The following is a 27,150-nucleotide window of genomic DNA, read 5'->3' as shown; positions in this document are numbered from 1 at the left end:
GCTCCCTCTGCCGGTGCGATGCGAGCCGGCCCCGACGGCGGGGACCGCGCAGTGAGCATCCATCCGGCGGGGGGTTGCGCCAATCGCTCCGAATGCCTGCAGCTCCCCAGGCTGCGCCAGGGCTCTCAGTGCTTAAGGCATCCCGGATGTTTAAAAACAGCTCCTTTTTTTTACCTCTTTTCCTTCAGTGCTCAGGGTCACTTTCCCAACATCACATCCACATGAGCACCCCCCCCCTCCGTCATCAGCTACAGCTGGCCCCACCACCTGCAATGGGAGCAGAGGGACAGCGCTCATCTCACCCCAAATGCCCCTCTGGTCTGGGTCCCGCTGGCCCAGCAGCACATTCAATCTTGGATTCACAGCCCGTGCTGTCCAGCCCCAGACAAATGACATGTTTGTTGGCACAACGTCAGGGCCAGCCAGAATTATGCTGCAGAATTGTGAGATGATGACCAGGGAAGGGGGGGATGCAAACCCTGCAGCCCTCTGCACCACCCAGGGAGCCCCCTGATAGCCCAGGGCACGTGGGCACAAGAGGCCCACTTGTCACCAAGGCATGGGTGGCAAAGGAGAGGGCTCCATCAATCCCTTGTATTTCTGAGAAGGGGATGGGATGGTGCTGCCCCTGCAGAGCACAGCCTGCTGCCATACACGCAGTGCTCACATTCGCACTGCAAGGTGCACCCTCAGATCAAACAATCCAACTACACGTGTCCAGCCCAGCACAGCTGCTTCTGATCCCATTCTCTTTGTATCCCGATAACGTACAGATGGTCTTTGTGTGTTGTTCTGTTTGTTTAAATGGATTGGGAGCAAACATTTTTTTTTAAAGCTGAAGCTCTGAGCCTGTAAGTGGGTTACCAGATTATACGCCATCTCCATTTTAATTACATTTGGCTCATTTTGTTTATTGCATACATTTTCAAGAATTATGCTCGTCGTGAGAATTGGAAGCACTTTGCTTTAGGAGGTACCTGCCCTATAAAGGGACCCGACATCACACACAAGAGACCACGTGCACATCCCTGTCTCAAAGAGCTCTCCTTCCAGCCAGGGCAGAAAAAGAAGAAAGGCTCATCAGAGCCTCATATCCTCTCCATTTGAAAGGCAACATCTGAGCATCGGGAGGATGAAGGCGGCAGCAGCCCAGCAGGGTTTAGGCAGCTGTGTGCAACAACAGGCAAAAGGGCAGCAGTGCTCACTGCTGTCCCCGCACCCCACTTCTGTAGGGCAATGCCTACAGACAGAAGCCACTGACAGAGGCATTGCCCACAGTGAGGACAAGGTCCTGCACCATCCCTGAGCATCACCCAGGCACCGCTTGCACTCTGCCAGGGTGAACCAGGAGAGGAGTGAGCAAGGAGAGGATGCGTGGCTCCAGCCCGGCCAGGAGCATGGAAAGCAGCAGAAGTGACCCCAGCAAACAGAGGTGCACGCTGAGGGACTTGGGATGTAAATGAGAAGAAATTTCAGTACAGCCTGAGAAACTATTGAGGTCACATTCCCCTCGCACACGCAGCCCTGGCCTCCTAATTATACCAAAGATAGCACAGGGGACAGTGATGGGGTGAGGTGGGGACGGGCAGTGGCCGCCTTAGGGCTGCGCTGTCAGTACCGACTGTGCTGATAGCAGATCTGGGGGATGTGGTTAGTGGGCCTGGTGAGGATGGCTGGGGCTGGACCGGATGACTTTGGAGGTCTTTTCCAACCTTATACTGGAAATGCCACATCCCCAGATCCTCCATCAAACCGCCCATAGGAACAGGGGGTGTGCACCCCATCACAAGGAGGGGAGGAGACCACAGCCCCCAGCCCAGCCCTCCCTCCGCCCCGCCACTCTGGGGCCATTCTGGAGGAACTCTCCACATTTTTCAGGTGCTTTAGGATAAACACCATGAGCAATGCTCCACGTCAATGGGGAGCTCCAGAGGAGCAACCTTACCACAGCCAACTGTGGTACAGTGACGGGATCCGCAGTCAGCTGTACAGGAGCTGCATGGAGCTGGAATGGGAACAGCCAACATCTGCAACTGTTTTAGCAGGAGGCGGATTGAAGACAGCCCCAACAGAGAGGCTCCAGCCCTGCGAAGACGCGGCACTGTTTGCTCGGCTGCTGACAGAGAGCTACAGTAGCTGCGGGTGATTTCAATAAGAGGGGATAACGTTTCTGTTGGTTCCGGGAGCCGTGGATTCAACCCACACCAGCATCCAGCTCAGGTCTGAATCACACTGAGACACACAAAGCTCCCCTCATGCCTCAGAGCAGTGAAAGCGCATGTCTCTCCCCCAGGTCAGCCCCCATGGTCCCATTAAGAGCCTTGTGTTCCCCACTCAGCGCTGTGTCCCAAACCCAAAGAGCTGGGAACCACCTGGAAGGGCTGGGAGGAACATTTACTCAATGGGAGCACAGGAGGCTACAGGCAGGACTCTGTATTTTCTTTTTTTTTAATGAATATTTTTTATTATCTCTCCTGATCTTTATTAAAAGAGGAGCCAGGCAAGTAGTTGGAAGGAAAATATACTATGGCACAGAGCAGCACCGCTGAGCAGAGGGACCGTGCGCAACCATCGCCATCCCGCTGATACATGGAGCAGAATTAATAATTCTGGCTGGGGAGCAATTAGTTTGGGCTGATGAGCTGCACTTTCCTGCGTGATCAATGGTTGCACCTCCACTTTTTGCTACGCCATCAATCCGTGCCCAAGCAGGGCCGGGTGCTGCAAAGTGCTGTGTCTGCACCACGGAGCCACTGGGCACGGGCACGGCTGAACCTGCAGCATGGAGAGTGCTGTGAGCTGCTGGAGCAGTGTGGGACAATGGGGTCACAGTGTGATTTATAGGGAAAGCAGTTTCTATGGATGTCCCCCTCCCTTATCTTTTAAAAGTCACTTTCCTTAACACTTGCTATGACTTTAGAAGGAAGGGAATCATTCTTTAAAGGCTTCATTGGGTAGAGCGTACTTTAGCAGCTAGATCCCATGTCTGATCCTCAAAAGGAGTAAGAGGACATCAGCCCACAGAGATGGGTTCCTGTGTGGGACCAGGGCCTCCATCCCCCTTGGAATCCAGCCCCACACCCAGACCCTCAAAGCCCAAACATGGCACAAAGACACCAAAACCCAAATGGGTCCATTGGAAAAAGTGTGGCGGGGGGTTCAGAGGGGTTTTTCTGCTGCTTCACCATCTTTTCTCCCTGAGACACCCATACTGGAGTGCCCTGCATTGCATTGGACGTTGTCCCTATGCAGTATCTGCAGCACCTGCTGCAGCTCTGATCAGGGTCTGTCCCCATGCACCCCTACCTGCAGCCAACACACCCAGCAGCAGCTGCAGCTCTCCAGCCAACAGCACACGTGGCCCAGATTTTCCCCGCTTTCCTCTGAAGTGCTGGTACAAAACGCAGCTTTCAAGGAAGAAAAAGCCTTCAGAAAGGGGGGAAAAAATGACAACTGAAATTGCCTGAGACAGCCCCATCTGATGCACAGCAGGCAGTGCAAAGGGCTGGCCCCACATCCCATAGCACCACACCACGCTGAGCCCCACGTGCAGCAGCCTCCAGCTCTGCTCTGCAGTCCCCTATCCACAGGGCTGGATTTTGGGCAAACAATCCCTGCCAGCTGTGTGCACACAGCTGCAGTGCTGCAGTCCCAAATGGGTGCCCCAGTGGGACACAGTAGGGCTTTGGGGCCACAGCACACATCCTCAAGCTTCCCCAAAACCTCACCCAAACCTTCCAAAAAATCTGCATCTCTTGCTTTTCTCTCCCCAGATGTCAGCCCTCATTCCCCACAGCCCCCCTCCCCACCTTCTCTGCTTTCATCTGGTTCCCATGCAGCACGGTGTGCTAGGAGCGAGCAGCTCACCAGCAACACTTCTATCAGCGCTCCCACTGTAATTGAATCTTCAAATCTCGTCTGACAGGAATAGACAAGAGGGAAATGAGACTCATTGGCCATCCCCCGGCGCAGCACAGCACTGGGATGCCCACAAACATTGGTCCCAGATCTCCCAAACGCAGTAAGGCTCTGAAACTGGTCATCGTGATCTTGGAGAGGAGGGGAGCAGAGCTGGCCTGGCAGATAACACAAGGCTGCCACAGCAGAGGGGGCTGCAGGGCTAAGATATCAGCTCTGGGGTGCAAAGCCCACACTCAGCATATGAAAGAGGACCCATGCAAATGGTGCGAGCCACCCTGCAGCTCTCCTGAGCAGGTCCCAACTGATGCTGCCAGTGACGGTGGCACTCACACAGGGAGTCTGGGTCTGTTTAGCCTTGAGAAAAGAAGGCTGAGAGGGGACTTGATCCAGGTTTATAAATACCTGAGGTGTGGGAGCTATAGTGGCGAGGCTGGTCTCTTTTCAGTAGTGCGTGGGGACAGGACTAGGGGCAATGGGCTGAAACTCCAGCATAGGAAGTTCCGCACGAATGTGCGCAAGAACTTCTTTACAGTGAGGGTGACGGAGCACTGGAACAGGCTGCCCAGGGAGGTGGTGGAGTCTCCTTCTCTGGAGATATTCAAGACTCGCCTGGACGCCTACCTGTGCGACGTGGTGTAGGGAGCCTGCTTTGGCAGGGGGGTTGGACTCGATGATCTCTAGAGGTCCCTTCCAACCCCTATAATTCTGTGATTCTGTGATTCTGTGACCCCTCCTGTGCGGTGGGTTTTCTTCCCCAAAGCCCTCTCCATCAGTATCCGCATCCCAGCAGCAGCCCTTGATGTAGAAGAGATTTTTTTCACTTTTTCCCTTCTTGCATTTTTTTTTCCTTTCTTTTTAAGATCTCTGCTGGGAAATCTTTGTAATTAATGACCCTTTAAAGTAAAATATAATTAAGAATAATGTGGAGCACGCCGCAGCAGCTCGCGATGCCGGGGGGAGTGAGCGGCCGAGAGGCTCCGGGCTCGATGACACTGCCCTCACTGGGCACCGAAGGAGCTGCGGTTCACCAAACGACACATCGGAGGGGACGCTGGGGCTGGATGCGGCTTTGCCTTCCCGCAGGTGCGGGACCCCCATGCGTCTGCTGCTCGCTGGGCCGCGGTGGTGCAGCCGATGCGCTGGGGAAGCTTCTTGGGCAGAAAAGAGCTGTTTCCTTTCAGAGCAGCCGCTTTCGTGCCGATCCTCCGTCAAACCCGAGTGCCCCTTTACAGGAGCCCGAGCGCCGCAGAGGCGTGCAAATGTGGGACGGCTCATTGCAATTGAATGCTGATGAGGAGATCTTCCTTCTCCTTCCAGCAGAGAGCAGATGTTCCCGTTACCACGTAGGCACTGCCCCAGCGCGAGCTGGGTGCTGATGTCACTGCTCATAGGTGGTTTGTTGTCATGCTACAGACAAACCTGACATTTTCCCTTTTAAAAGATACACTGGGATGGATTCTGGGCTCCTGCCACCGAAAACATCCCGGCGGAGCTGTCAGAGGGATGCTGTCCTGATAGCTCAGAATTAAAAAGGCACTTTGCATTTTCAGCAGCGTGCACGGCAGCGCAGGCAACAGATCGAGCCCACCCCGAGCAGGCGGGTTGGAATGCCGGGGCAGAAACACAGGAGAGCTCAGCTGGGGGCTGATGGCACCGCATGGCCTCGGTGGTGCTGGGGAGGGGAGGGGGTGATTTATTTCATTCTTTCCAGATCTGGCTTCTATCTGTCATTAATGTTATATTGCATAAGCAGAGATAAATCTGAATGGAGTTAATACCCACCGAGCGTGATGCCGAATATTCATCTGCTGGCAACCAGAACGAGGCAAATGTGAATCTTTATTACCAGTGGAGGTTGTTAAATATTTATATTTTCTGTTTGAGACGTACTGTGACACGTGAAACTCAATTACAATATAACTAAAACCCATCCTAAATTATAGATAAATGGCAACAAATGAAGAGAAGTCTGAAGTTCAACGTGCACAGCCCTGGGGGAAGAAACAGACAGACAGACAGCGGAACAGACAGTCAGCTCCTGGTCTGGACGGGTATTTGCTCACAGCCCAGCTCCAGGTGCAGCTCCTGTCCCTCACCAGAGCCAGCCTGCATGCAGGAATGGCCTCATTTTGCCAACAAAGTGTGTGCCACTTAGAGAAGAAAGCAGCAATAAGGGAGAAAATTAAAGAAAGATGGAGAAATTTAAATTAAATGTGAATTACTGCTCCCTAATCCCACTCCTAATGCTGCTCCCTATTGCTGCTGTGCCTTCGCACCATCCTCCCCCAGCAGTGCTGTCCATCAGAGCAGGATGCTGCCCAGCACTTCAGGGCCCCGTGACTAATTTGGGATGCGGTGGACATTTTTAATGGGCTGCTATAAATATTGATGGGCTGTCAGCCATGAAAAAGGACCTTACTCCCATTGCAGTGCTGTGTCAGAGGGGAGCAGGGGGTCAGGGGGCAAGCCCCACTGGCACCGCAGAGCTCTGCATCTCCACCTCTCCCACTGCTGTGGCCCCAGAACCACTGCACCGGGATGCACAGCCTGTCACCTGCTTTGCTGAGAGCCTATTGATTCCTCCTGCCCGTGCTTCACCCCAACATATCGACCCAATCTACTCTCTGTAACTCAAACTAAATTAGCTGCCTTAATCTGCAGATAATTGCGGCGAGCCTGGCTCTGCCTGTCCCAGATTCGCAGGTGGTGGGGACAGGGAGGAAATGTGGGGACAGACACCTCACAGCCATAAATGGGTCCCACATCTGGGCCCACCCAGTGGCTCCCAGCTCCCACTGCCCTCTCTTTGTGCATCCCAGAGCCCCCAGCCCATCCTGGTACCACAGAGGCAGAGCCCTCCTCCCCAGTGCAGGCACTGCCCTCTGCAAACACCCTCCCCCGCCTTCTGTAAAGCCTCCAAAACACACATTTAATTTAGATTTAACGCAATAGTTACCATGGTCAGTAAATACCAAAACCATATTAGAGGAGGATTAATAGCCGTGTCATGGCTGCATACCACGGCCTAATCCTGCTCTGAGCGCCCGCTCCCTTTCACCAGCAGCAAAAGCACCGCTCCACAGACACAGCACTTGCTCAGGACCACTGAGCACCATGTGGGGAGAAGACCTCTGGGATATCTTGGAACAGGCAAAGGGCAAACTTGCCCCACACCAGAACCTCTACAGCCCCCAAACCTGCCCTTCCACACTGATGCTAATTGCCTGTTCAGGCAGCAGCAGTTGGGTTCTCAGGTGTTGCCTAATTGCCCGCCCATGCACAGAGCTGCACACCTGCAGGGAGCCCCAGAAGGGGTGGTGGGAGTCCTGCTGCCCCCCCCTGCAGCCACACCATCCCCACTGGCAAACAGCCTCCACAGCCCCTCTGCATTGGTGTCACATCAATACCGGGATAAAAGCGGACGACACTGTGCCTGCAAAGCCAGAGAATGTTAATTAGAGGGAAAGCCTCATTAAAAACAGAGCCGCAGTCTCAGCAGTGCAGGGGGGAAAGGAATGCACTCCACATGGCACCGAGGGGCTGCATCTGAGAGCACCCAAGGGGCTGCATCGCTCCCCATGGAGCAAATGGGATGCACCGCTGTGCTGTGCAGTGATACGAGTCCAGTGCAGCCTCAGGGTGAACCCCACATCTGTCCACACATAAAATGCAGCACAAGCGCCGCAGCAGCGTTTATTTGCCACAGAGAAGTTTTCCTCCTTTTCTTTCTTTTCTTTTCTTTGGCCACTCAGCCCAATTCGTTCTGACAGCCCCTTCCCAGCACAGCTCTGCCCAACGGCTGTAGACGGAGACACGCTGACACTCAGTGGGGAGTTGGGAAAGGCACCCGCTGCCTTTAGCATGGCACAGCATAGCACCCCATAGCCGAGCCCTTTGGGGATAACTGTCACCATGGGCTGGCCACCTCCAGATCCCCAAAGTGTCGGTGTGGGGTGGATGCAGCACCGGTCTGCCCTGAGTGCTGTGGGGATGGGGAGCATCACTTTGGGAGTCACATCAACTCCCCCAGCTAAGGTGTCCAGTTAGAAAACAACAGCAACTCGAAAAGCAAAGCAAGCAGAAGGCACGCAGCCATCCGCCAGAGGCAGCGCTTTGCAGCTGGCTTTCCAGAAACACCTCAGCTTTTAAAACATAAAACATAAAAAACCAACAAAAGCTGCCCCTTCCACGGGAAGCATTCAGCAGATGAGGTGCAACATTCCTCTTTGACTTCAAAGGCATTTCTCCTGGCCAAGTACCCAGGCCCTGGCACGGCCCCTTGGAACGCCCTGTGAGCACCACTGCCATCTGCCACCACCCAGGGCAGCGCTGTGCTGGGATGGCAGCAGGCAGCACCCAGTGGGCACTGGGCCGATACAGCATCACAAGGAGAGAAGCTCCTTTGGAAGCTCCCTGTGCAGGCCACGCCATGCATCCGTCCTTGGCAAAGCAGAGAGTTGTGTTAGATGTGCTCAGGTTTGGTCTCGTGCAGCCTGTGCCCAGCGGTGGGAGCAGCAGGCTCTGCACACCCCAGTGTAACTGATGGACATTACGGACTGCCCTGTCATGGAAAAGTACTGCAGCTGTCCGCAGTAACACCTCCACAAGCAGCTGACCCCGAGCTCACCCAGGAGCGTTCAGCAGTTACCTCGAGTTGCTATAGGAACCATAAGTAGTTTTTGCATCCGACCACTGTGTTAACACTGGGACTTGTATTCATTTTCTCTTCACTCTGCAAGAAGTGGCTACTGATGAGCACAGGTGCAGGGTGGGCACCAGCAGGGCCACACAGCCCCCCATGGCACCACAGGGGTTTGGGATGCTGGGACTCAGACTGAGTCCCCAAGGCAGCCCAGCCCCCCCATCCCTCTTGGTGGGACACCGGGGCTCAGGCATGGAGCAGCTCCTGCAGTGCACGGGGCGAGGTGACAGGCAGGGAGCAGGTGAAGTTGCTGCAGACATAGGCAGTGGCTTTGCCCTCCTTCCTCTCCAGGGAAGACAGGAATGGCAGCTGGCGGTAGAGGAACCCATCATGGTCTCCATCTGCGAGCATCAGCACCTGCAGAGGAAGGAAGGGGAGGAGTGGAGCAGCACAGCATCACCCCTTGCAATGGCAGCCCTGCTCCCACAGCTCCCCAAAGCACGGCACAGCAATGGGCACGTGGCTCTCTGAAGCACCGGGAGGTTAAGGACAGAGCCGCTGGGATAACGAGCTTCTTTGGAAAGGAAAACATTTGTTCAAGCCTCAGGCCTCGCGGGCTGATAGGGAAGGCTGGGAGCACACACAGCCCACCTTGCTCGGCCCCTGCCTGGTCCTCAGCCCGCTCCCCCTGCCCTCCCCCCCTCTCTGCCTTTGTCTGGAATTAATTCCAGCAGTGATTAATTACCAATTCATGTCCAATCTGAAATTCATTATTCATTTTTCTCACAAGCTCCCTAAGGTCCTCTTGCGGGGCCAGGATAAAGGCGAGCCAAGGAGCTCACATGCTGCAGCTGAGGAGATAATGGGATCCTCCATAATTACCCTAAAGACCATTAATAGGGCCGGGATCTCAACCAGGATGGTGATGCAGCCCGCTGGCCCCAGGGCAAACACAGCCAGGGGGAGGGCAGTGTTGGGGTGGGTGGCATCTGGTCACACCGATGGCCCTGGCTGTGGCACAGGGAAGGCAGCCGGTGCCCAGCACAGCAGCACCACATCCCGACACAGGGCTCCTCCATCTACCAGCGCCTGTCTCAATCTGCTGGTACCCTCAATGCTGCCTTATCATTGGCTTCTCATTACAGCAAGGATTTCAATGTGAGGTTTGTAAGGAATTAATTACTGGAGCGACCTAATTAATTGCATTCCCGCAGTCCGGACTGGCCCCCAGCGCCCTGCCAGCACCGGGGAGCGGGGGCGATGCTGACGTCTCCTCCAGCCCCAATTCCCAGAGCAGCTGCATCCCTGGGGCTGTGACTCGGGGCTGCAGCACTGGGGCTGCTGCTGGGGTAGGAGGGAGGGAGGGAGCAGCCGGAGGGATGGGGATGGGATATGGAGGGGCTGCACCTTGTGCCCTGCGCAGCCAGGAGGGGCAGGTGCAGGAGGCACTGAACACAGCCTGGGACCACCTTGGTCAGGACATGCATTCCATCTCCCTGTGCATAGATCTGTCCTGTGAGCAGCCCACTGCCAGAATGCAAACTGGCTGTGGGTACGAGCATGGCAGTGTGAGTCCCAGCGTGACGGCCTGGGGAAGCCCGGCCCTGCGGCGCTGTCTCGCTGTCACCCTCCATCACACCCTGCTGACACTGAACAGCACAGACCTCTCGGCCCGGCCGCGGTGACAGCAGGGAGCAGCAGCTGTCAGTGTGATGGGTGCGGGGCTGTGACATCCCATCTGCTGACAGGCTCAGCACCACGTGCTGTGGGAACTGCAGGGCAAACTCCAGCCCTACAGCTCCCATAGGACGTGCACAGGTGGAAGCAGAGATGCACCCTATGGGACTGCACCTGGCAGGGAACTCCCTGACATGTTCCTAAGAAAGAAAGAAACTCCTATTCCCTGCAAACCCCATCCCACTCGGTGCCCACCTTGTTCCAGCTCTACTTCCCATAGCACATCTCCTGCCTGTGTGCACCCTCAGCCTCCCAAAGACGTTGCAGTGCTCCTGGAGCCATCGGCTGCACCCCCCGCCCAGGGGGCACTGGGGCAGCTGGAGTGGCTGTGGGGATGGCAGAGGGGAGCTCACAGCAACACAATGCTTTCCAAGCTTGCAAACTGGGTCACCCACTGTAATCCTTCCGAGGGAGCAAGAGTAATCAAGCCAGAGCAGAGAGGGCTCAGATGCAGCATGGGGAGCAAGGCACTGCAGGGGCAGCATGGGGAGGACTGAGTGTTGCATCCCCATGGAGAGGGCTCCTGTCCCTCTGACACCATCACTGACTACTGCCAGGCACTCACAGAACATGGCCTCCATGGGCAGCTGACATGGGGACAGACAAGGGAACTGCTGCTCAGCCTGTCCCAGTTCACCCCTGTTGGGTTACAGAGGGACACTGGTGCCTTGGCCAGGGGATGCTACAGCCATGCTGGGGACACAGTGGGATTGCAACAGCTGTGGGGAGCGTGGCTGCAGCCACAAGGACAGGACAGGGACAGGCTGGATGCTCTACCTTGTTGGGGATGAAGGTGGAATGCACACAGCGAAGCATCTCTTTGGTGTCTTCTCCTTGGGGGTCCCCACAGATCACCACCTGTACAGAGACAGCACAGATGCAAAGGGCTGAGGTTCCATGTCCCCACTCCTGTACCCAGAATGGAGGAGGGCACGCTAGCCCATACCTGTTTGAGGGTGTGATGGAACAAGGCAGTGGCCCGGGCCATCTCCGGCAGGGCCAGCGGGATCTTCTGCAGCCTCTCAGAGAAGGCAGCCAGGATCTGCCCAGCCTTCTCCACCCACTCCATGTGGCCAGAGTACGAGGCTGCTCGGAGCAGGTTTGTGACAGTGACGGAGTTGGCAGCGGGCTCCGCTCCATCCTGGTCTGCAAGGGACACGGTGTCACAGTCAGCCCAGTGCCAGCACCACCCTTACCCTGCCCAGGGTCCCCACGCACCGTCCTTCAGGCGCAGCAGCAGCGAGGGGTCACCAGCTTCACTGGAGAAGTATGCAAAGCCCTTGGGGTCCCAGAAGAGCTTGTCCTGTGTGTGCTGGAGCTGCAGGGCCCACTCCAGCCAGCTCTGGTCCAGGGAAGCTTCATAGAGGTCAAAGAGACCCTGGATGACGAAGACGTAATCCTCTAGGAACCCATGAATGGGAGTGGCACTGCAATGGCAGATGGGGACAGACATCAGTGTCTGCAGCCCAGCAGGGCAGGCTGGGGGAAACCCTCCTCACTGCTGTCTGTGACCAAGTAGACACCACCTTGCTTGGCTGCCTCCCGAGTTCAGCCCGAGCTCAGCCGTGGCTGTGCCAAGGCACCATATGGGGTAGTGCAGGTACACAGCAGAACAGGAAGGCTCTTACCAGTTCCAAAGACAGGAAATGGAAAGGACTTGGGCTGAGTAGCACTTCCTGCACCACCACTCACCTCTGCTCCACCACATCGGCCTCGCCGCGGTAGCAGCTCCGCAGCAGCCTGCCGCTGCCCGGCTCCAAGAGGTGCCTGCGCACAAAGCCAGCCGCCTGCGCTGCACGGTTCACATACTCCTGCTTGGCCAGCACTGCTCCAGCCTGGGCAAAGCCTGAGATCATCAGTCCTGCGTGGGCACAGGGACAGCTCAGGCACAAAGGAACAGCTGGATGTTGCACATTTTCCTCCACAGGTTGTTTCACACGAAGCTCACACTCCCTGACTGCAGGCCATCATCTTCGCTCGCTTCCAATCACTGAGAAAGTCCCCCACCATCACCCAAGAGAAAGGCAGAGCACTGAGAGCACAGCAAGATCTCAGCCTTCGTCTGTGGGGACAAGCTGTGAGACTTGGCTCTGCGCTGTACCTCCAGCTCAGGCTGCGGGGACATCCCACAAGGACAGGGACAGCACCCTGTTCTCAGCCCGCTGATACGGGGTGGGCACAGACCTCAGCCCCATCCCTCCCCTGCCCTGCCAAGCAGGCTGCGCCAGGAAAGAGTTTTGCTGCTCTCTGCTGGCAAAAAGAAAATTAAAAAGCCCAGCACAGCAATATCCCACAGCAGCAGCAGCTGCACAGACGGCTGTAGACCCACTCACCATTCCACGAGGCCAGCATCTTGGTGTCCAGGTGGGGCCGTGGGCGCTGTGCCCGAGCTGCCTGCAGCCTGTGCCTGCCCTCCTGCAGCACGGCGCTCAGCTGCCCCGGCTCCAGCCCAAAGTGTGCAGCCGTCAGCTCTGGGGAGGAGCGCACAATGAGGACGTTCTTGCCCTGCAGCTCCTTATGGGGGTCCTGCAAGGAGAGCTCCACTCTAAGAACATCACCCAGCCCCACAGCTTGGACCCATGTGCTTCGGGTGCAGCAATGATCCCAGCGAGCTCTGTGCAACCCCTCACCTTCCTGGGGCTCACATTGCCGTCCTCCTTCACCCCGTAGTGGTGCATGAAGACATCTGCCAGGGTTGTCCCCTCTGCAGCCCCCTCCACCGGGTCAGGGAGCAGAGCCCGGACCTCCTCAGCTGCCCACACACAGAAAGCTCCCTCCCGCTTCTCGCTGGAGGTGGCTGTCGGGTAGGAATCTGCATCCTCTGCGCTGTAAAAGCCTCCAGCCTGGGGAGAAAACAGCAGATACATCCGGCTGTGGGCACAGCCCTGCAGCACAGCACTGCATCCCAGGCAGGGTAGGTAAGTGACTCAGGGAACACACCTGGCTGCCCAGGTCCCGTGAGGCATACAGAAGGATGTCAGCAGCAACGTCAGCAAAGAACTCATCACCAGAGATCTGCGGGAGAGATGCGGGTGATCGCTCTGCTGTGCTACAACGGGCAGGGGGGGAAGAGACACTGCAAGAAGTAAAGGGACATGTAAAGAGCTACAAGGGGGAGAAGTGCTGTGAGCGTGCAAGGACTTAGAAGACGAGGCAGATTTAGAGCCTGAAGGGCTAATATCACAGAGCTGTACAGAACTCCTGCTTGCACGAGGAGCAGGAATAGGGGAGTGCTCTGTGCCCACCGATGGGCAGCCCGAGCCCTGCGGGAGCCCACAGCCGCACCTGGAAGGCTCTGCTGTACACAGCTGCCAGCTGCCCCTGGTCATACAGCATCTTCTCAAAGTGAGGGACGTGCCAGTGCCGGTCGGTGGAGTAGCGGTGGAAGCCCTGTGAGGAACACACTGATGTCACCACTGTGCTCCGCCTGCGGTTTAACTCCTGTCCACTCCTCCTACCTGACCGATGTGGTCGTGAATTCCCCCGTGTGCCATCATCTTGAGAGTGTGCAGAGACATCCGCAGCGCACTGGCCCCTTCTGGGGTTGTTCTGTGCAGGGCCCAGTAGGTGAAGAGGAAATTCAGATTCACTGAAAGACAGGGACAGGCTGCGGGGTGAGCTCCGTGCCCAGCAGGGCTCAGCCGCAGGGACTGCACTGACCTGGGGTGGGGAACTTGGGGCACTGTGAGAAGCCACCGTACTCCTCATCATAGGAGCCAGAGAGCTGCTGGAAGCAGGTGCTCAGCACCTCCTGGGCTGGGGGAGCTGCCTGCTGGTCCTGTGTGCCGACCCGGGACAGGGAGCGCAGCGCTTCCAGGATCCTCTGGCTGCTCTGCAGCAGTTCCTCCTTGTTCTGCCTCCACTGAGCGGCAGGGAGAAAAATCACTGCTTCCTCTTCTTGCCTTTCTTTCTGCCTCCCAGCCCAACCTTCGCCTCCACTTCTCAGTGCCCTCCCCCTGAGCAGCACATCCCCCACCCCCACCCACACTTCTTCAGCTGCTGCTGACTGCTCCCTACCACCTCCCACCCCCCCCATTCCTGAGCACTGCCCCCAGCCGCCCGCTCTACCTGCTCTGCGATGCGGAGCAGCACAGTCCGGAAGCCCACATGATGGGTGCTGTCCTCAGGGGGGAAATACGTGCCCCCAACAAAGGGCTTGAGGTCCGGAGTCAGCCAGACGCTCATCGGCCATCCCCCTCCGCCGCTGGTGGCCTGGAGGACACGGGGCACAAGGATCTCACAGGGAGCTCCTTGGGAACACAAAAATGAACCTTGAGAGAGAAGGGCAGAGCATGCCCCGGCCCTGCCGTGCCTCCCCCACCTGCACGAAGGTCATGTACACTTTGTCCACGTCTGGCCGCTCCTCACGATCCACCTTGATGCACACAAAGTTCTTGCTCATGATCTCACCGATCTCCTGGTTCTTGAAGGACTCCTCCTCCATCACATGGCACCAGTGGCAGGTGGAGTACCCGACTGAAAGCAAGCGCAGCACATGGAGTGAGACCACGGAGCAGCCTGACCTGGGATGAGCACACACGGACCATCATGGCCCACACTGCACCAGCCCACCCACTCTGTCTGAGAGCCAGAGCTCACTCAGCTCCGTGCTGTGCCCACCGCCCTCTGGGGCACTGCCTTTCCCAGCGCCCACCCCCCTGATGCAGCTCTGTGCCATATGGAGTGGAGGTGCAGCACAGAGGCACCCTGCTGGCTCACCTCCTGCTCTGTATTCCTCAGCTCTCCCAGGACAAGGGCTTCAGTGGCCACGATGGCCCCTGGATCAGCCCTCCTTCCAGCAGAGCAGTTACAGCTCTCAGAGGGAAGGAATCAGCACCGGGCAGCCTCACCCACAGCTCATTTACTGACACACATAAGGTACACCTGGCTGCTGGTTACCTGACAGGAAGATCAGCTTGTTCTCCTGCTTCGCTTTATCAAAGGCTTCCTGACCCCACGGGTACCTGCAGAGGATGAGGAGCAGCCCATGGGGCACGGCTGCCATCAGAGCCCACTGTGGAGCTGCACACGTCAGCAGTGCTAGGAGAGGATGAGGAGGAAGGGCACGGTGTGCTCTCTCTCACCAGTCCACAGGGTTGTGGGCGTGCTGCTGGAGGTACGGGGACCTCTCGTAGATGAGCCGGTTGGTGTGGCGGGGCGGGCTGCTCCTCCCAGCCGTGGCCATGGCCGTGCTGCCCACTAGGAACACCGGCCTGCAGCACGGGATGTGCTCGTTAGTTGGCTCATTAATTCACCCATTAATTCACTTTGTTGCCCACGAGGAGAGCCCGATGTGGGGTGGTGTGTCCCTGGCACGCTGCACAACCCTCGGTGAAATGATGAAACCCCCCCGGGCTCTGCCCCAGCATCACTGCACCCCCAGGGGGGCTGGGAGGGGGACAAGGAGACCCCAGGGTCTCAAGGGGGGAGGAAGGCAGGAGGGGCTACAGGCAGGATTTAGGGGGATGCAAGGGAGGACACGGGGCAGTTAGGAGCGCGCAGAGGGTACAGAGAGGATTCAGGGGTACGAAGGGGGCACGGGGAGCGCAGGGAGCACGCAGGGAGGACAGGAAAAGGCGCAGGGAGCGCTTTGGGGCGGGCAGAAGGGATGAAAAGATCCAGGGAGGGTTCACGAGAACGCAAGGAATACGGAGAGAGCACGGAGAGAACGCGGAAAGCGGGCGGGGAGCGGGCAGCGCTCGGGCACGCAGGAGCAGCACGGAGCGGCACGGAGCAGCAAGGAGCAACGCGCAGGGCGCTGCAGGGAGCGGGGCCGGCACAGCCCGACTTGCCGCATCGCACCCCCCGGCCCGGCCGCTCCCGGGGCCGCCCCCCCCCGCCCCCTCCGGTACCTGCGGGCCCTGCGCAGCGGCACCGCGAACATGGCGGCGGGGGAGTGGCGGGGCAGGCACCGCACTGCGCTCCCGGGGCCGCCCCCGAGCCGAGCCCGCCCTGCACGGGGCGGAGGGAGCAGCCCGGTAAGGAGGCGGCAGAACGTGTCCGTTCCAGTTCTTTATTGTCGCGGTCGGTTCGCGGTTCCCGGGCGCCGGGACGGCCGCAGCGGATCCGGAGGCGGAGCGGCTCTGTCGGCTGCACGCGCTGAAGCACAACGCAACGCCCACCCCCCTCCCCTTTTCCTCCCACCCCCCCCCGAGCAGCGCTGCCCGCAGCACCGAGCGCTGCTCCCGGTGCTCCCCGTGGGGCGGAGCGCCCGGCCCGGGCTCTGCACGGCATCCGGAGGGCACGGGGGAGCGTGAAGGGCAACGCAGTTGGGGCTGACCCGGGCTGGAGAGCGGGGACACGGCGCCCAAGCGGAGTAACATCCAGAGCGGGGAGAGCGCGAACCGGCCGGGAGCCCCGGGGCGAGGGCAGCACGTTAATGGGAACAGAGCGCTTCCAGGGAACGGGAGCGGAGAGGAGGCAGCCGTCCGTCCGTCCGTCCGTCCGCCCAAGGGCTGTCCCTCGCCCCGCAGCGAGGCGGACGGTCCCGGAGCCCACGGAGCGCTCCGGGCGCAGTTCCTGCGGGCTGCCCCGCGCTGTCCGGCGGGCGGTTCGTGCTGCTCTGCCGCCCCCGGCGGTGCGAGCGGGGATGGAGAGGCGGGGAAACGGCCGGGAAGGGGCGAGAGCCCGCCCCGCGGTGCCGGCCCGCAGCCCTCAGAGGAAGGGGTTGAGCCCTCCCTGCGGGGCCGGGGGGCCGCTCAGCGGCAGCAGAGGCTGCGGCAAAGCGCCGGGCAGCTCCGGGAACGGCCCGGCCCCCGCCTGCGGGAAGGCACTGGCGGAGGCGGGCAGGGCGGCGGGGACGCTGCTGAGCGGCAGCGGCAGAGACGTGCTGTAGGTCATGGCGTTGGCGGGCAGGGCGGCGGGCAGGCCGGGCACCGGGGAGCCGGTCCGCATCTGGTTGAGCGTGGGCTTGGGCTGCTCGGCCAGGCTGAAAGGGTTGGTGGGGGACGGCGTGCTGAGACCTGCGGGAAGACACGGGGGAGCGTCAGGACGACCCGCCGAGCCCCCCGCTCCCACCCCGCGGCTCAGCCCCGCACCCACCCGACAGGAACGGGTTGCGCGTCTTGGCGGCCTGCGGCGGTGCCACCAGCGAGTCCAGGTTGACCAGCGAGGAGGCGGCGGGGCCGAGGAAAGCCTCGGGGGTTTTACAGTCCTTCCGCTCCTTGCAGGATTCGGGCAGCGAGTCGGCCAGGTTAGCGAGGTCAAAGCTCTTGGCCGCGTCCTGCTTGGTGCCGGGGAACAGGTCACCGAAAGGGTCCGGCTCTGGGGTGGGGGAGAGGGACGTGTCAGTGGGCTGCGAGCGGACCGCAGGGCACCGAGGGCATCCCCCATCCCTTCGCCGGAACCGCCCCGGAACCACCAGCAGGGACAGGGATGGAGGAACGACACCGCTTACCCGCGGGGCTGCCGGGCTTCACCGAGGAGGGCGGCTGCGAATGCTCCATCTCCGGCTGCTCAGCTGCCTCGGGTTGCTTTGCAAACAGGTCGAAAGCATCCCCCCCTGAAGCTGGGGGGAAGAGGTGACACTCAAGGAGGGGAGCAAGGGGTGGGAGGTGTGTGTAACTGCGGTCAGTGCACACATCAGCCCAGAGAAACCAGGATGGGTCACAGCAGGAGCTTGGCCTTGAGCAGAAAATACCCCCAGGTAGCACAGCCAGGAGGGAAAGAGCACGAGGTGATGGTTTAAAGACCAGCGCTTACACCCGGCTCTGGTTATGCTCTTGCCCCTAGGGACCAAAAGTCTGAGCAACTCCCCATGCGTTGTGGGCAGTGGATGCAGGACTGCCACGAGGTGGGAGGAAGCAGCCAAGGAGGAAGCGAGAGCAGCACCAAGCTCAGAAACAAAGATTTCTCCTATAAAGAGCCCCCACCTGCAGCACCGCACCTGCAGACACCAACCAGCCTGTCTCAGGCTGTTTGAGGGGGGGCAAAGCCAATAGACATCAATGGGGAACATCACCCCATTGCAAGAGCACTCCTCTGGGAGGGCTTTGTTAACTGTGCCAGGGTAATTACAGCAGCCTGACTAGCTTGTACTACAACCAAAAGGTTCCCTGTATTCTCCAGCACACCAAGGAGCGAGATGAGAGGAGGTCTGGTGGGAGGGCAGAGCTGGCTGCAGGAGAAGGGGGGGGCACCCAGGATGTCAGGGACAGCCAGCACAGCACCTGGTTCCTAGCAAAATCCCGTCACTACCCAAGCTGCTTACCAGGGTTAGGGTTAGTCTCAGCCACAGCAGCCCAAGGGTCAGTGGCTGGCGTAGTGCTGGAGCCCTGGGCCGGTGGGGACGTGGCTGTCCAAGGGTCTGCAGGGGAGAAGCCGGACGAGGCAGCTGCCTTCCCCCACGGGTCAGCAGAGGCAGGGGGGAAATCCCAGGGCCCTGCAGTGGTTTGCTGGGACGTGGTGCCTGCCTGGGGCACGGCCTCCCCGCTGCTGGATAGCACTGGCACCCAGGGGTCTGCTGTGCCAGTCCAGGCTGCTGGCTCTGCTTTGGGTTTCATATCTGAAAAGAGAAGGGAAACAGCAGATAACAGAGTGACGCCTATCAGGGATGCACCTGGGGACTGTGGATTCCCATCAGCATCACCACCCTGATGTACAAAGAACAGGGCAGCAAAGGGAGGAGAAGCCAGAGGTCTTCATTGTGGACCATTTGGGGATCGGGCAGGGACAGAGGAGGGGAGAAGACTGTGCCGCCATCCCAAGCTTCAGCAGCCCCCACCTGGCATATCCCATGGGTCAACAGATGTGTGGCTGGAAGGAGCTGGGGCCGGCCCGAATATATCTGCCAGCTCCAGGATAGAGGACTGCAAACAAAAAGGGAATAAAGTGAGGGGAGCCCAGGGCTGACCTGAGAGCCCAGCCCAGGGCCACAGCATTGCTTAAGAGGCTGCATGTGCGGCCATCCAGGCCCCCAGTGCTTCACCTGGCTTTTCTTCATCTTATCCTCTTCCTCCTCTTCCTCCCCACCTTGGGCAGTCTCCTCCAAGGCTCTCTGCAGCAGGGAGTTCTCCCCTTGCCATGCCCTCACCTCCTGCGGGAGGGAACAAGGGACGGAACTGTGAGCACCAGCGATCCCGCAGCAAGAGCAGAGCCTTCTCCAGGAGACAAACCCAGCACAGGAGCTGCCACCGCATCCCCCAAAAGTCCCAGCATCCGAGCAGAGCTCCTCTGAGCTGAGCGCGCTGGGAGAGCACACAGTGAGCAGCCCCACAGCAGGGAAAGCAAAGCGAGCGTGAGAGTGCTGCCAGCAGCCGGGACTGCTGAACGAGGCAGAGAGAAGCCCAAGTGCAAGAGACAGGAGCGCCCAGGGCTGCAGGGCACGGGTACCTTCTCATGCTCCTCTTTGCTCAGCGCGAGCGCTAGCTGCAATTGCCTTTCTTCATCTGTACTGGAAATTGGAGGAAGTGGCTTCTGCCAACAGAGGAAATCGGGTGAAATTTCAGCTGGACCTCAGCTTGCCAAGCGGCTCGGTGGTTGCCGTCCTCACCGCCAGCACCCTGCGGCCCCTCACCTGCCTCACACTGCCCACAGCTGAGCCCAGCACTGGGAACCCCGAGCAGCCCGGGCTCAGGGTCTGCCCCATGCAGATGCTCACAGCCAAGGCAGCTCTTGGGGAGGGTTCATCCCCGCACTGCCATGGCAGCCCTGATCAGCACCCTGTGATGCGGGGTGTGTGTGTGTGCACGGCCGTACTTGCATGCAGGAATGTGCACAGCCCAGGTGGTCTCCAGCAGGCAGTGCTTTCAGGAGCGTGTTCCTACAGCACGCATCATGGCAGAATGTGGAAGCTATAAATACTGCAATTCCAGGACAGAAATAGGGATACACACATGCTGTTCAGTCTCCAAAAGAGCCACCAGGCAGGGGAAGCGGGCAGTGCTAAGTGCTGTGCCAGAAGTATGTCTCCTAGTCCAGCAGGTCTGAGGACACCGTGCTGTCTGCCCAAGGACACTGCCCACACGTGGGCTTTGTGTGCGTGGCCGTCCCCGTGTGCTCCACACACACTGTACCAGCCAGCGACAATCTCAGCCGGCGTGCAGATAATCTGTCCCCAAGGAAACAGGGTCTGGAGCAGACAGGAGAGGGGATGAGCCCAGAGGAGGCGTTGCAGCTGAGGCCAAGGCTTGTTGGCTGCCCACATCCCCCGCACAGCTCCTCCTGCTCAAAAGGCACAGCCATGGGCAGAGGTAGATTGTCCCCTGCAACAATGGCCTCCAACAAAGGTGACAGCAATGAGTGACAGGACTAGAAGCCCTCAGTGGAAGTCAGTCAGGTTTGCTGATGAAGAAGGACCACCCCCTGCCATCCCAGGCTCCCAGAGAAGTGCTCATCGCCTGTGTCTCATCCATGGTGCTGCCTCCGTGCCTGCTGGGATTGGGATGCAGGCACATTGCGAGCAGCCTGGTGCAGTTGCAGGTGAATGCACAGGCCTCGGGCAGCCCCAATCCTCCCCTTCTCCATAATGGCCAAACCCCTGGGTACAGGGCACCCCTACCTTCTCAGCCTCCTCCCGACTCATTGCCAGAGCGAGCTGCAGCTGCAGCTCCTCCTCACCCGTTGTCTGGGGACGCGCTTGCTCCAGGTCGGAGGCGAACCGTGGGGATGAGGAAGAAGCTAAGAGAAAAAAGAAGAACAGGTGAAGAAGCGTTGCTGGGACTTTGGGGAGATCAGCCACCTGTCAGCCTCCTCCCAACCCCATCCACATCTGCAGCTCCAGTGTGGTCTCCCAAAGGGACGTACCTCGGCGTAAATGCTTACAACCCCAAATGAGCCACAGCTTTACAGCAGCTGAGCATTGCCTCCCTAAGAGAGGAGAGGACCGACGGGCACCAGGTGGGTGCAGCGAACCCAGCACAGCCCCCAGGGCAGGACTCACAGTTGAAGGAGGAGGGTGAGCCCCGCGTCCGGCCGTAGTCGTCACCGTAGGGCGATGCACGGCGGCCGTAGGTGGACTGATGGCTGCCACTGCCCATCCCCTCCAGGGCCATGCGCTCCTTCGTCTGCAGCGCGTGCGCCCGCTCCTGCTTCAGCCGCTCCTCGTCCTTCAGCAGCGCCATCACCTGCTTCACCTTCTCCCGGATGTTGATGCCCTGGTCTTTGCCGTCACGGTCCACGTACTGGAAATCCTTCAGCGTCTGGATGGTGTAAAGGTTCTCCCGGCACTGGTGGGTCACCTTCTCGGAGCCTGTTTTGATGAGGTAGTCCAGCAGGGTCAGGGCTTTGTACACGTGCCGCCAGTTCTTGCCGCTGTCGTTCAGCCGTCGCCAGATCATACCCATGACCTCAGCAAAGGCCACCGTGTTGAAGGTGAGGTCCGCGATCTCCGACATCAGGGAGCTGGGGGGGCCCCAGGGGTCATTGGAGGTGGCCTCTCGCACCTTGATCTCCGCCTCCGAGTAGTTATGCACGATGTTCTTCACCTGCCGGCGCAGGGCCGAGGTGGTCATCTTTGCGCCGTGCCCAGGACCCGCTGAGTGCGGGTGCTCGCAGCAGGGATGGACCGGGCGCTCACGGCCTCACCAGTGCCTGCAGTGGGAAATGGGGACACCTCAGCACTGCCCCAGGCACCAGAGCCCCATCCCAGAGCACCTCGGGTGCTTCTCGAGGTGGAAGTGCCCATTGCCATGGTGTGTGCTGCTCACGCTCGCCAAAAGCAGGCGGGATGCAGGATGGGAAAGAATCGCACAGAAAACCGATAGCTTAGCACTGCGGAGCCGCCGAGAGATTTGGCTTCAGATTCAGCAACATTTGGATGAGCTTTTACCAGGCGCTTCTGCTGCTGCAAGCACCCACCTGAAAATGGCAGCTCCCTCCTCCAGCCCCAGGCTGCCTCCAGGCCTCAGCCCCACGCAGCCCCCACGCGCTGCCTGCAGCCCTGCTGCGGCTCCCAGTGCCATCCAGAAGGCACCACACAAAGACCAACCCCAGAGTGACTCCAAGCCTGCCCTGACCTACCAGCACCTGCCTGAGCCTCTTCTGCACCTGGGAGGCTGCTGCTGCAGTGTGGTGCCAATGCTCCTGGTGACCCACAGCGGTCTAACTATCAGCAGACCCCAAAGGCAGCCTGTCCTGCAGGTTGTCCCTCCCTCCCAGCTGCCAGCAGCTGCCCCGATCCCTTCCTGCTGGGAAGTGCCCGTCCTTTGCAGGCCACACACAAGGAGGTTGCAAAACCACACGGCTGTGCTGAGCCGGTTCCTCATGACCCCATTACAGCGCTGTTCTCTGCTCCACACGAGCCAGACCCCTCAGCCACCAGGTGGGAAAGCACCTCTGTCCCCATCCCATCCCCGGAATCAGCAAAGCCGACAGGCAGGGGCTGCTGGCACCGGGTGAAGCTCCTCGCACTGCCGCACCAAAACTCACCGCCAGTTCTGCGATAAGCCGGCGGGCCGGGGCCTATCTCGGCAGCACAGCCGCACACAGACAGCAATAAACCAGCACCCAGCAGCCGCCTCGGCTCCCCGCACGGCAGCCACGGGCACGCGGCCCTCCCGGCTGTGGATACGGCGGGGCTGGCCGGGCAGCGCCACCGAGACACGCAGTGCCACCGAGCCACGCAGTCACACAACCGGTCCGGCACCGCAGCTCCGCCGTCCCCGTGAGTCACACGGCCGGCTCTGCCGCTCGCAGGCGGCTGAAGTTTCTCTCCCGACGCTTCCCCGTCCCGGTCCCCTCCCGCAGCGCTGCTGGCAGTGCGGCCTTTGGCTCCCTCTCGCCCGGCACGGGAACGCTTTGGGGTGAGGGTGGTGGCGATGCGGCAAAGTCCTCCGGGACTCCGACCCGCACTGCGCCTTCCGACGGCGATCGCGGAGAGATAAAGCCGCGCCGTCGGCCCCAGCAAAGCCCGGTGCTGCGCTGCGGGACGTCCCTCCTGCCGCCAACAGGTCCCAGCGCCTGGCACGGCCCCAGCGCAGCGCCGAGGGGTCGGGCTGGGAACCCGGCCCAGGTGGACCTGAATTCTGCATGGGAAGAGATGGAGAAGGGGATGGGATGGGGGTGGGGGGGGGGCACGGCCCGGGCTGAAGCGCTGCAAAGAAGAGGAGGTTTTGTCCAGCACGGCGTTCCCCAGAATATAAAGGCAGTGAAATAGAAGCTGTGCGGGAGATAAGGCGGCAGCGCGTGTGGAATTACTGCAGTGACCTTGAGCTCGGGGCTGCCAGGTGGGAGAAGGACGCCGGGACGGGTCCTCATCGCTGCGACCCGGCACGGGGAGCGCGGAGGTGAAGCGGAGGTGGGAGAATACGGCCGGGAGTGCACGGGGAGGGGGAGGGGGGAAAGAGGGAACCGAGGGGAGAACGAGGAAAGGGCAGAGCGGGGAAACCAGCCGGAGAGGCCGGGGAACGCGGCAGGGAGCGGGGAGGAAGGGAAGGCTCGATTAATCTTTAATCAGGTGCAGGGCTGGGAGGAGCGGCGCACGAAATGGAGGGAGCGGTGAGGAGCGGCCCGGCCCGGCCCCGAGCACCGGAGCCCTTCGGGGACCGCAGCCGCCCCCGGTGCCGGCGGGACTCGGGCAGCCGCGGGCCCGGCTCGGAGCAGCGGCACCGCACGGCCCGGCCCTCCGCAACCCGCGGCGCTCCCGCGTCCAGAACCTTCCTCCCTCCGTCCGTCCCTCCGCCCTTCCTCCTCCCGCTTACCTACGCGGACTCGGCCCCCGCCGTGCCGCCGCCGATCCCCCGGTGCCGGTGGGAGCGCTGGAGGCGGCCGTTGCCCGCCCGCCGTCCGCCGCGCTCCGCCGACCCGCCGGGCTGGCTGGGCAGGTCCGGCCGCTCGCCTTAACCCTTTCGGGGCCGCCCGAACCCCGGCACGGCCGCCGCTTCCCCCCCCCCCCGGCCCCGGGCAGCCGCGTTCAGCCCCCCCCCGGTGCGCTGCGGGCCGCGGGGATGCGGCGCCGAGCCCCAACCCGCCGCATGCGGGAGGCGGGGATGCTGGGTCGCTCCGTCCTGCCCCCCATGGCACACGGCCAGCCGCTGCGAGCTGCGAGCTTTCTTTGCTTTTTTTTTTTCCCCCTCCTATTATTTTTAGGCAGAAAGCCGCCAGCCCCGCTCCGATGTGCTCTGAATGGCGCTGCCCGGCTCCCCCCAAACGACTCCCCCCGCCCAGCATTGCGGCTCTCTCGCTGGTACCCGAGGCTGCCGCGGCGATCCGAGTTCATTACGATGTCTGCCCGGGTCTAAATTCGGAGCGGATTCTTCCCCTGCCCCGAGCAGCTCCCGCAGCCCGGCTGGGGGCAGAGGAGGCATCGGATGACATTACAAAATAAGCCTCTCGATCGTTTCGGTGCCACCCCCGCTCTCCCGGCCTCTGCCTTCCATTTTAATCAGCGACAGGCCTTTCCAGCGTTATGGATGCACATAATCTTTTTAATATCGCTGGCGTTTTCCATAATAGAAAGCTTTCCTGGGAGCCGGGGCATTCTGGAGGGGCTCTGCACAACAGAGATGATGCAGCTCTCCCCGGGCTGAGGCTGCTGCTTCGGGTCACTCAGAGAGGACGGCAGAGCCGCACACTGCACATCCCATCAGCTGAATCTCCCACCGGGTTTTGGCCACACGAGCTGAATGCACATTGAGCAGCACAGCGCCTCCAGCACCCAAACCCTCCCCCGGGTCAGCCCAAGCAGACCCGGCCCAGGTGCTGTGTCAGAGCAGGGTTGGCTGGGTGGGCTGCAGCCCCTGCCGTAAACAGTGATGAGCCCTGGGGCAGGTGGGCTGCTCTGCAGCTGCAGCCTCTGGAAAGGTGCAGTGCTTTCCTGGGCTCCTTTCCCAGCCCCTCTAACAGTTATGGTGTCTCCCAGCCCCACAACAAGCACAGACTGTGATTTGCAGCTCACAGGGCAGAAGGTCGCTCACCTCAGTGACGCAGCAAACAGCACAAATGATTAACAGCAACACAAACAGCGTGGGCTGAGCCTGGTGCTGAGCCTGGTGCTGGGCCTGGCACGGCAGGACGCAGCCCTCACAGCAAAGCACTGCCCCCCACTTCTGTCCAAAGGCAGACAGGCAGCTCAGCAGGCTGTGAACAGGGAGTGTGTGTTTCTAAGGGTGCCTTTTGGAAACCAGCTCTAATCTCACCGTGCTCCCAGTCACAGAACTTGCACAAATCCGTGCACATGCAGTAATGGAGCTGGCTGCACGCTGCCCCAGCCCTCCTATGCCCTGCTGTGTGTGGCCCCAGGAAGGTCGTTGTGAGGCTGCAGGAGCACCAGCACCACTCAGCACCACTCACTGCATTCCTGTTCCTTCTCCTTTGCAGAAATGTCAGGGCAGCAGCCCTGTGCCACCTGGTTCCTCCCATGGGAGAAGAGAGCAATGCGTGATGTGCTGCCCTGCTATGCCAAGGAAGCTCCCCGCTATCTGTTTATGGACCAGCTTTGCAGTGAGCAGAGGTGGAGGTGGGCCTGGTTTCTCCAGGCTGGACTGGAGGTGGGAGTCCTGGGGATGGGCCTTCCCATCTTTTAGGGTGAGACCACCCAATACAAGCACTGTGAGACAACCATGTCATCTCTACGTGCAGCATCTCTCCTGACTCCAAAGCAGATGGCTGGAGCTGGGTGAGCTGGGCACGCTCACAGGCAGGTAACGACCTCCAGGAAGGCAGGAGCTGTTGTCAGAGCCTGTGGGATGCACCCCAGCTTCAGGCCTTTCTCCCCCTCTCATTCTCAAACTGCTACTGAAGTCCTCACTGCAGTGATGCTGAGCAGAGACACTCCCTACGTGGTTCATTGCCCGCTAAGCCAGAAGGGGCTCCTTCCCTCTGCAGAAGCCAAAGTGCTTCTCCTCAGCCTGTAAGGTCTCAGAACACAAAGGGCTGCACGCAGCACGGCCAGGCTGCATTCAGCACAGCACTGCCAGGAGCAGAGGGAAGAACAGCAGCTTCCCCCTAGAGATGCGAGTTAAAAGGGGAACCAAAAGGAAAGCACCTCAGCAGAGGGAAGGGTTCTGCTCTCAGTGAGGCTCTGAGACACACGGCAGCAGGTTCCCAAAGTAACCCTGCACCTGCCTGAGGCACACAAGCCTGGTGTAACCGCACAGCGATGCGCAGAATCTGGAACAGTCACGCTTAGCCCGGATACGCATCTGCTGTCTAAGAACCTCAAAGGTATCATGAACCTAAATTAATAATCTGCACTGATGTCATTTCTTCACGGAGCCAAAGCCTCCCTGCGGAATGTCGTCCGGCTGCTCCAGCAGGAAAATGGCACGGCGGCAGCACACGGCCATGGGACACCCACAGCTCTGCCCTGCAAACCTGCACAGCCTCGGCTGTAAGGGCAGCTGTGTGTCCAGGGAATGCTCCAGCCCAGCGGTGATGCATGAGGAAGCCTGTTCGGAATGAGGTGACAGACACGTGTAGGCTGGCGGAGGCAGGAAGGGAGGCTCCAACACAGACCCAGCCCTGCTCTCTGTAGCTGGAGCACAAATTTCCTCATTTCAGTTTGACTGATGAGTCCTGGAAGTGAGTAAGAACTGACTCCGAATCAGGCATGGATACGTTAACTGGGTAGCAGGAGATAGCAAGATCAGCATAAGGAATGCATGCAAGGGAAGGTGAGGTGGAAGCGTGCACCTTCACAGAGATGCTGACTGCCCAAAGACCTGCTGGCAGTGAGACCTGCGAGGAGGTTGGACAAGCAGCCAGGAACACGATCAGAAACAAGAGGGACTTTCCTAAGCTGCAGTCCTGGTACTTGGGCCCATGAGTACACGGGACAGACTGAAAAGCAGAATAACACAACCCTTCGGCTGACTGGCATCTGTAAGTTCTTCTTCCTTGGCAGGAACACCAGTACTTTGTTGATGCTGTGGTTTCTGAGGCTACAGTGCCTCCTGATCTGTCTCTTCCTGGCA

The 27,150-nt window shown here is 59.8% G+C and overlaps 2 protein-coding genes across 4 annotated transcripts; both read right to left on the bottom strand.

Moving 5' to 3' along the window:
* Nucleotides 1–5,769: 5,769 nt before the first annotated feature.
* On the bottom strand, nucleotides 5,770–16,363 carry SPATA20 (spermatogenesis associated 20). Its single transcript, XM_072352036.1, has 16 exons — nucleotides 16,153–16,363; nucleotides 15,385–15,513; nucleotides 15,200–15,264; nucleotides 14,622–14,776; nucleotides 14,369–14,512; nucleotides 13,961–14,162; nucleotides 13,759–13,889; nucleotides 13,586–13,690; nucleotides 13,241–13,315; nucleotides 12,931–13,143; nucleotides 12,634–12,826; nucleotides 11,993–12,161; nucleotides 11,519–11,727; nucleotides 11,247–11,446; nucleotides 11,078–11,158; nucleotides 5,770–8,980 (listed from the first exon to the last, which is right to left on the bottom strand). Exons 1-16 carry the CDS (start codon nucleotides 16,182–16,184, stop codon nucleotides 8,810–8,812), a joined length of 2,274 nt encoding a protein of 757 aa, XP_072208137.1. The 5' UTR covers nucleotides 16,185–16,363; the 3' UTR covers nucleotides 5,770–8,809.
* Nucleotides 16,364–16,470: 107 nt separating this feature from the next.
* On the bottom strand, nucleotides 16,471–24,559 carry EPN3 (epsin 3). Of its 3 annotated transcripts, none has more exons than XM_072352038.1 (10): nucleotides 24,427–24,559; nucleotides 21,180–21,829; nucleotides 20,799–20,917; nucleotides 19,631–19,714; nucleotides 19,227–19,334; nucleotides 19,023–19,107; nucleotides 18,510–18,803; nucleotides 17,697–17,807; nucleotides 17,342–17,563; nucleotides 16,471–17,262 (listed from the first exon to the last, which is right to left on the bottom strand). In XM_072352038.1, the coding sequence occupies exons 2-10, from the start codon at nucleotides 21,748–21,750 to the stop codon at nucleotides 16,955–16,957; spliced, it is 1,902 nt and encodes a 633-aa protein (XP_072208139.1). In that variant the 5' UTR covers nucleotides 21,751–21,829; nucleotides 24,427–24,559; the 3' UTR covers nucleotides 16,471–16,954. The 3 variants fall into 3 exon arrangements, with proteins under 3 accessions (XP_072208139.1, XP_072208138.1, XP_072208140.1); XM_072352037.1 differs by lacking the exon at nucleotides 24,427–24,559 and adding an exon at nucleotides 23,938–24,370 and having other exon boundaries at nucleotides 16,472–17,262; XM_072352039.1 differs by lacking the exons at nucleotides 19,631–19,714; nucleotides 24,427–24,559 and adding an exon at nucleotides 23,938–24,368 and having other exon boundaries at nucleotides 16,474–17,262.
* Nucleotides 24,560–27,150: the final 2,591 nt, after the last annotated feature.

The sequence above is a fragment of the Excalfactoria chinensis genome, chromosome 17 (assembly GCF_039878825.1).
Source record: "Excalfactoria chinensis isolate bCotChi1 chromosome 17, bCotChi1.hap2, whole genome shotgun sequence".
Lineage (NCBI taxonomy): Eukaryota > Metazoa > Chordata > Aves > Galliformes > Phasianidae > Excalfactoria > Excalfactoria chinensis.
This window is presented reverse-complemented; position numbering and strand designations above follow the sequence as displayed.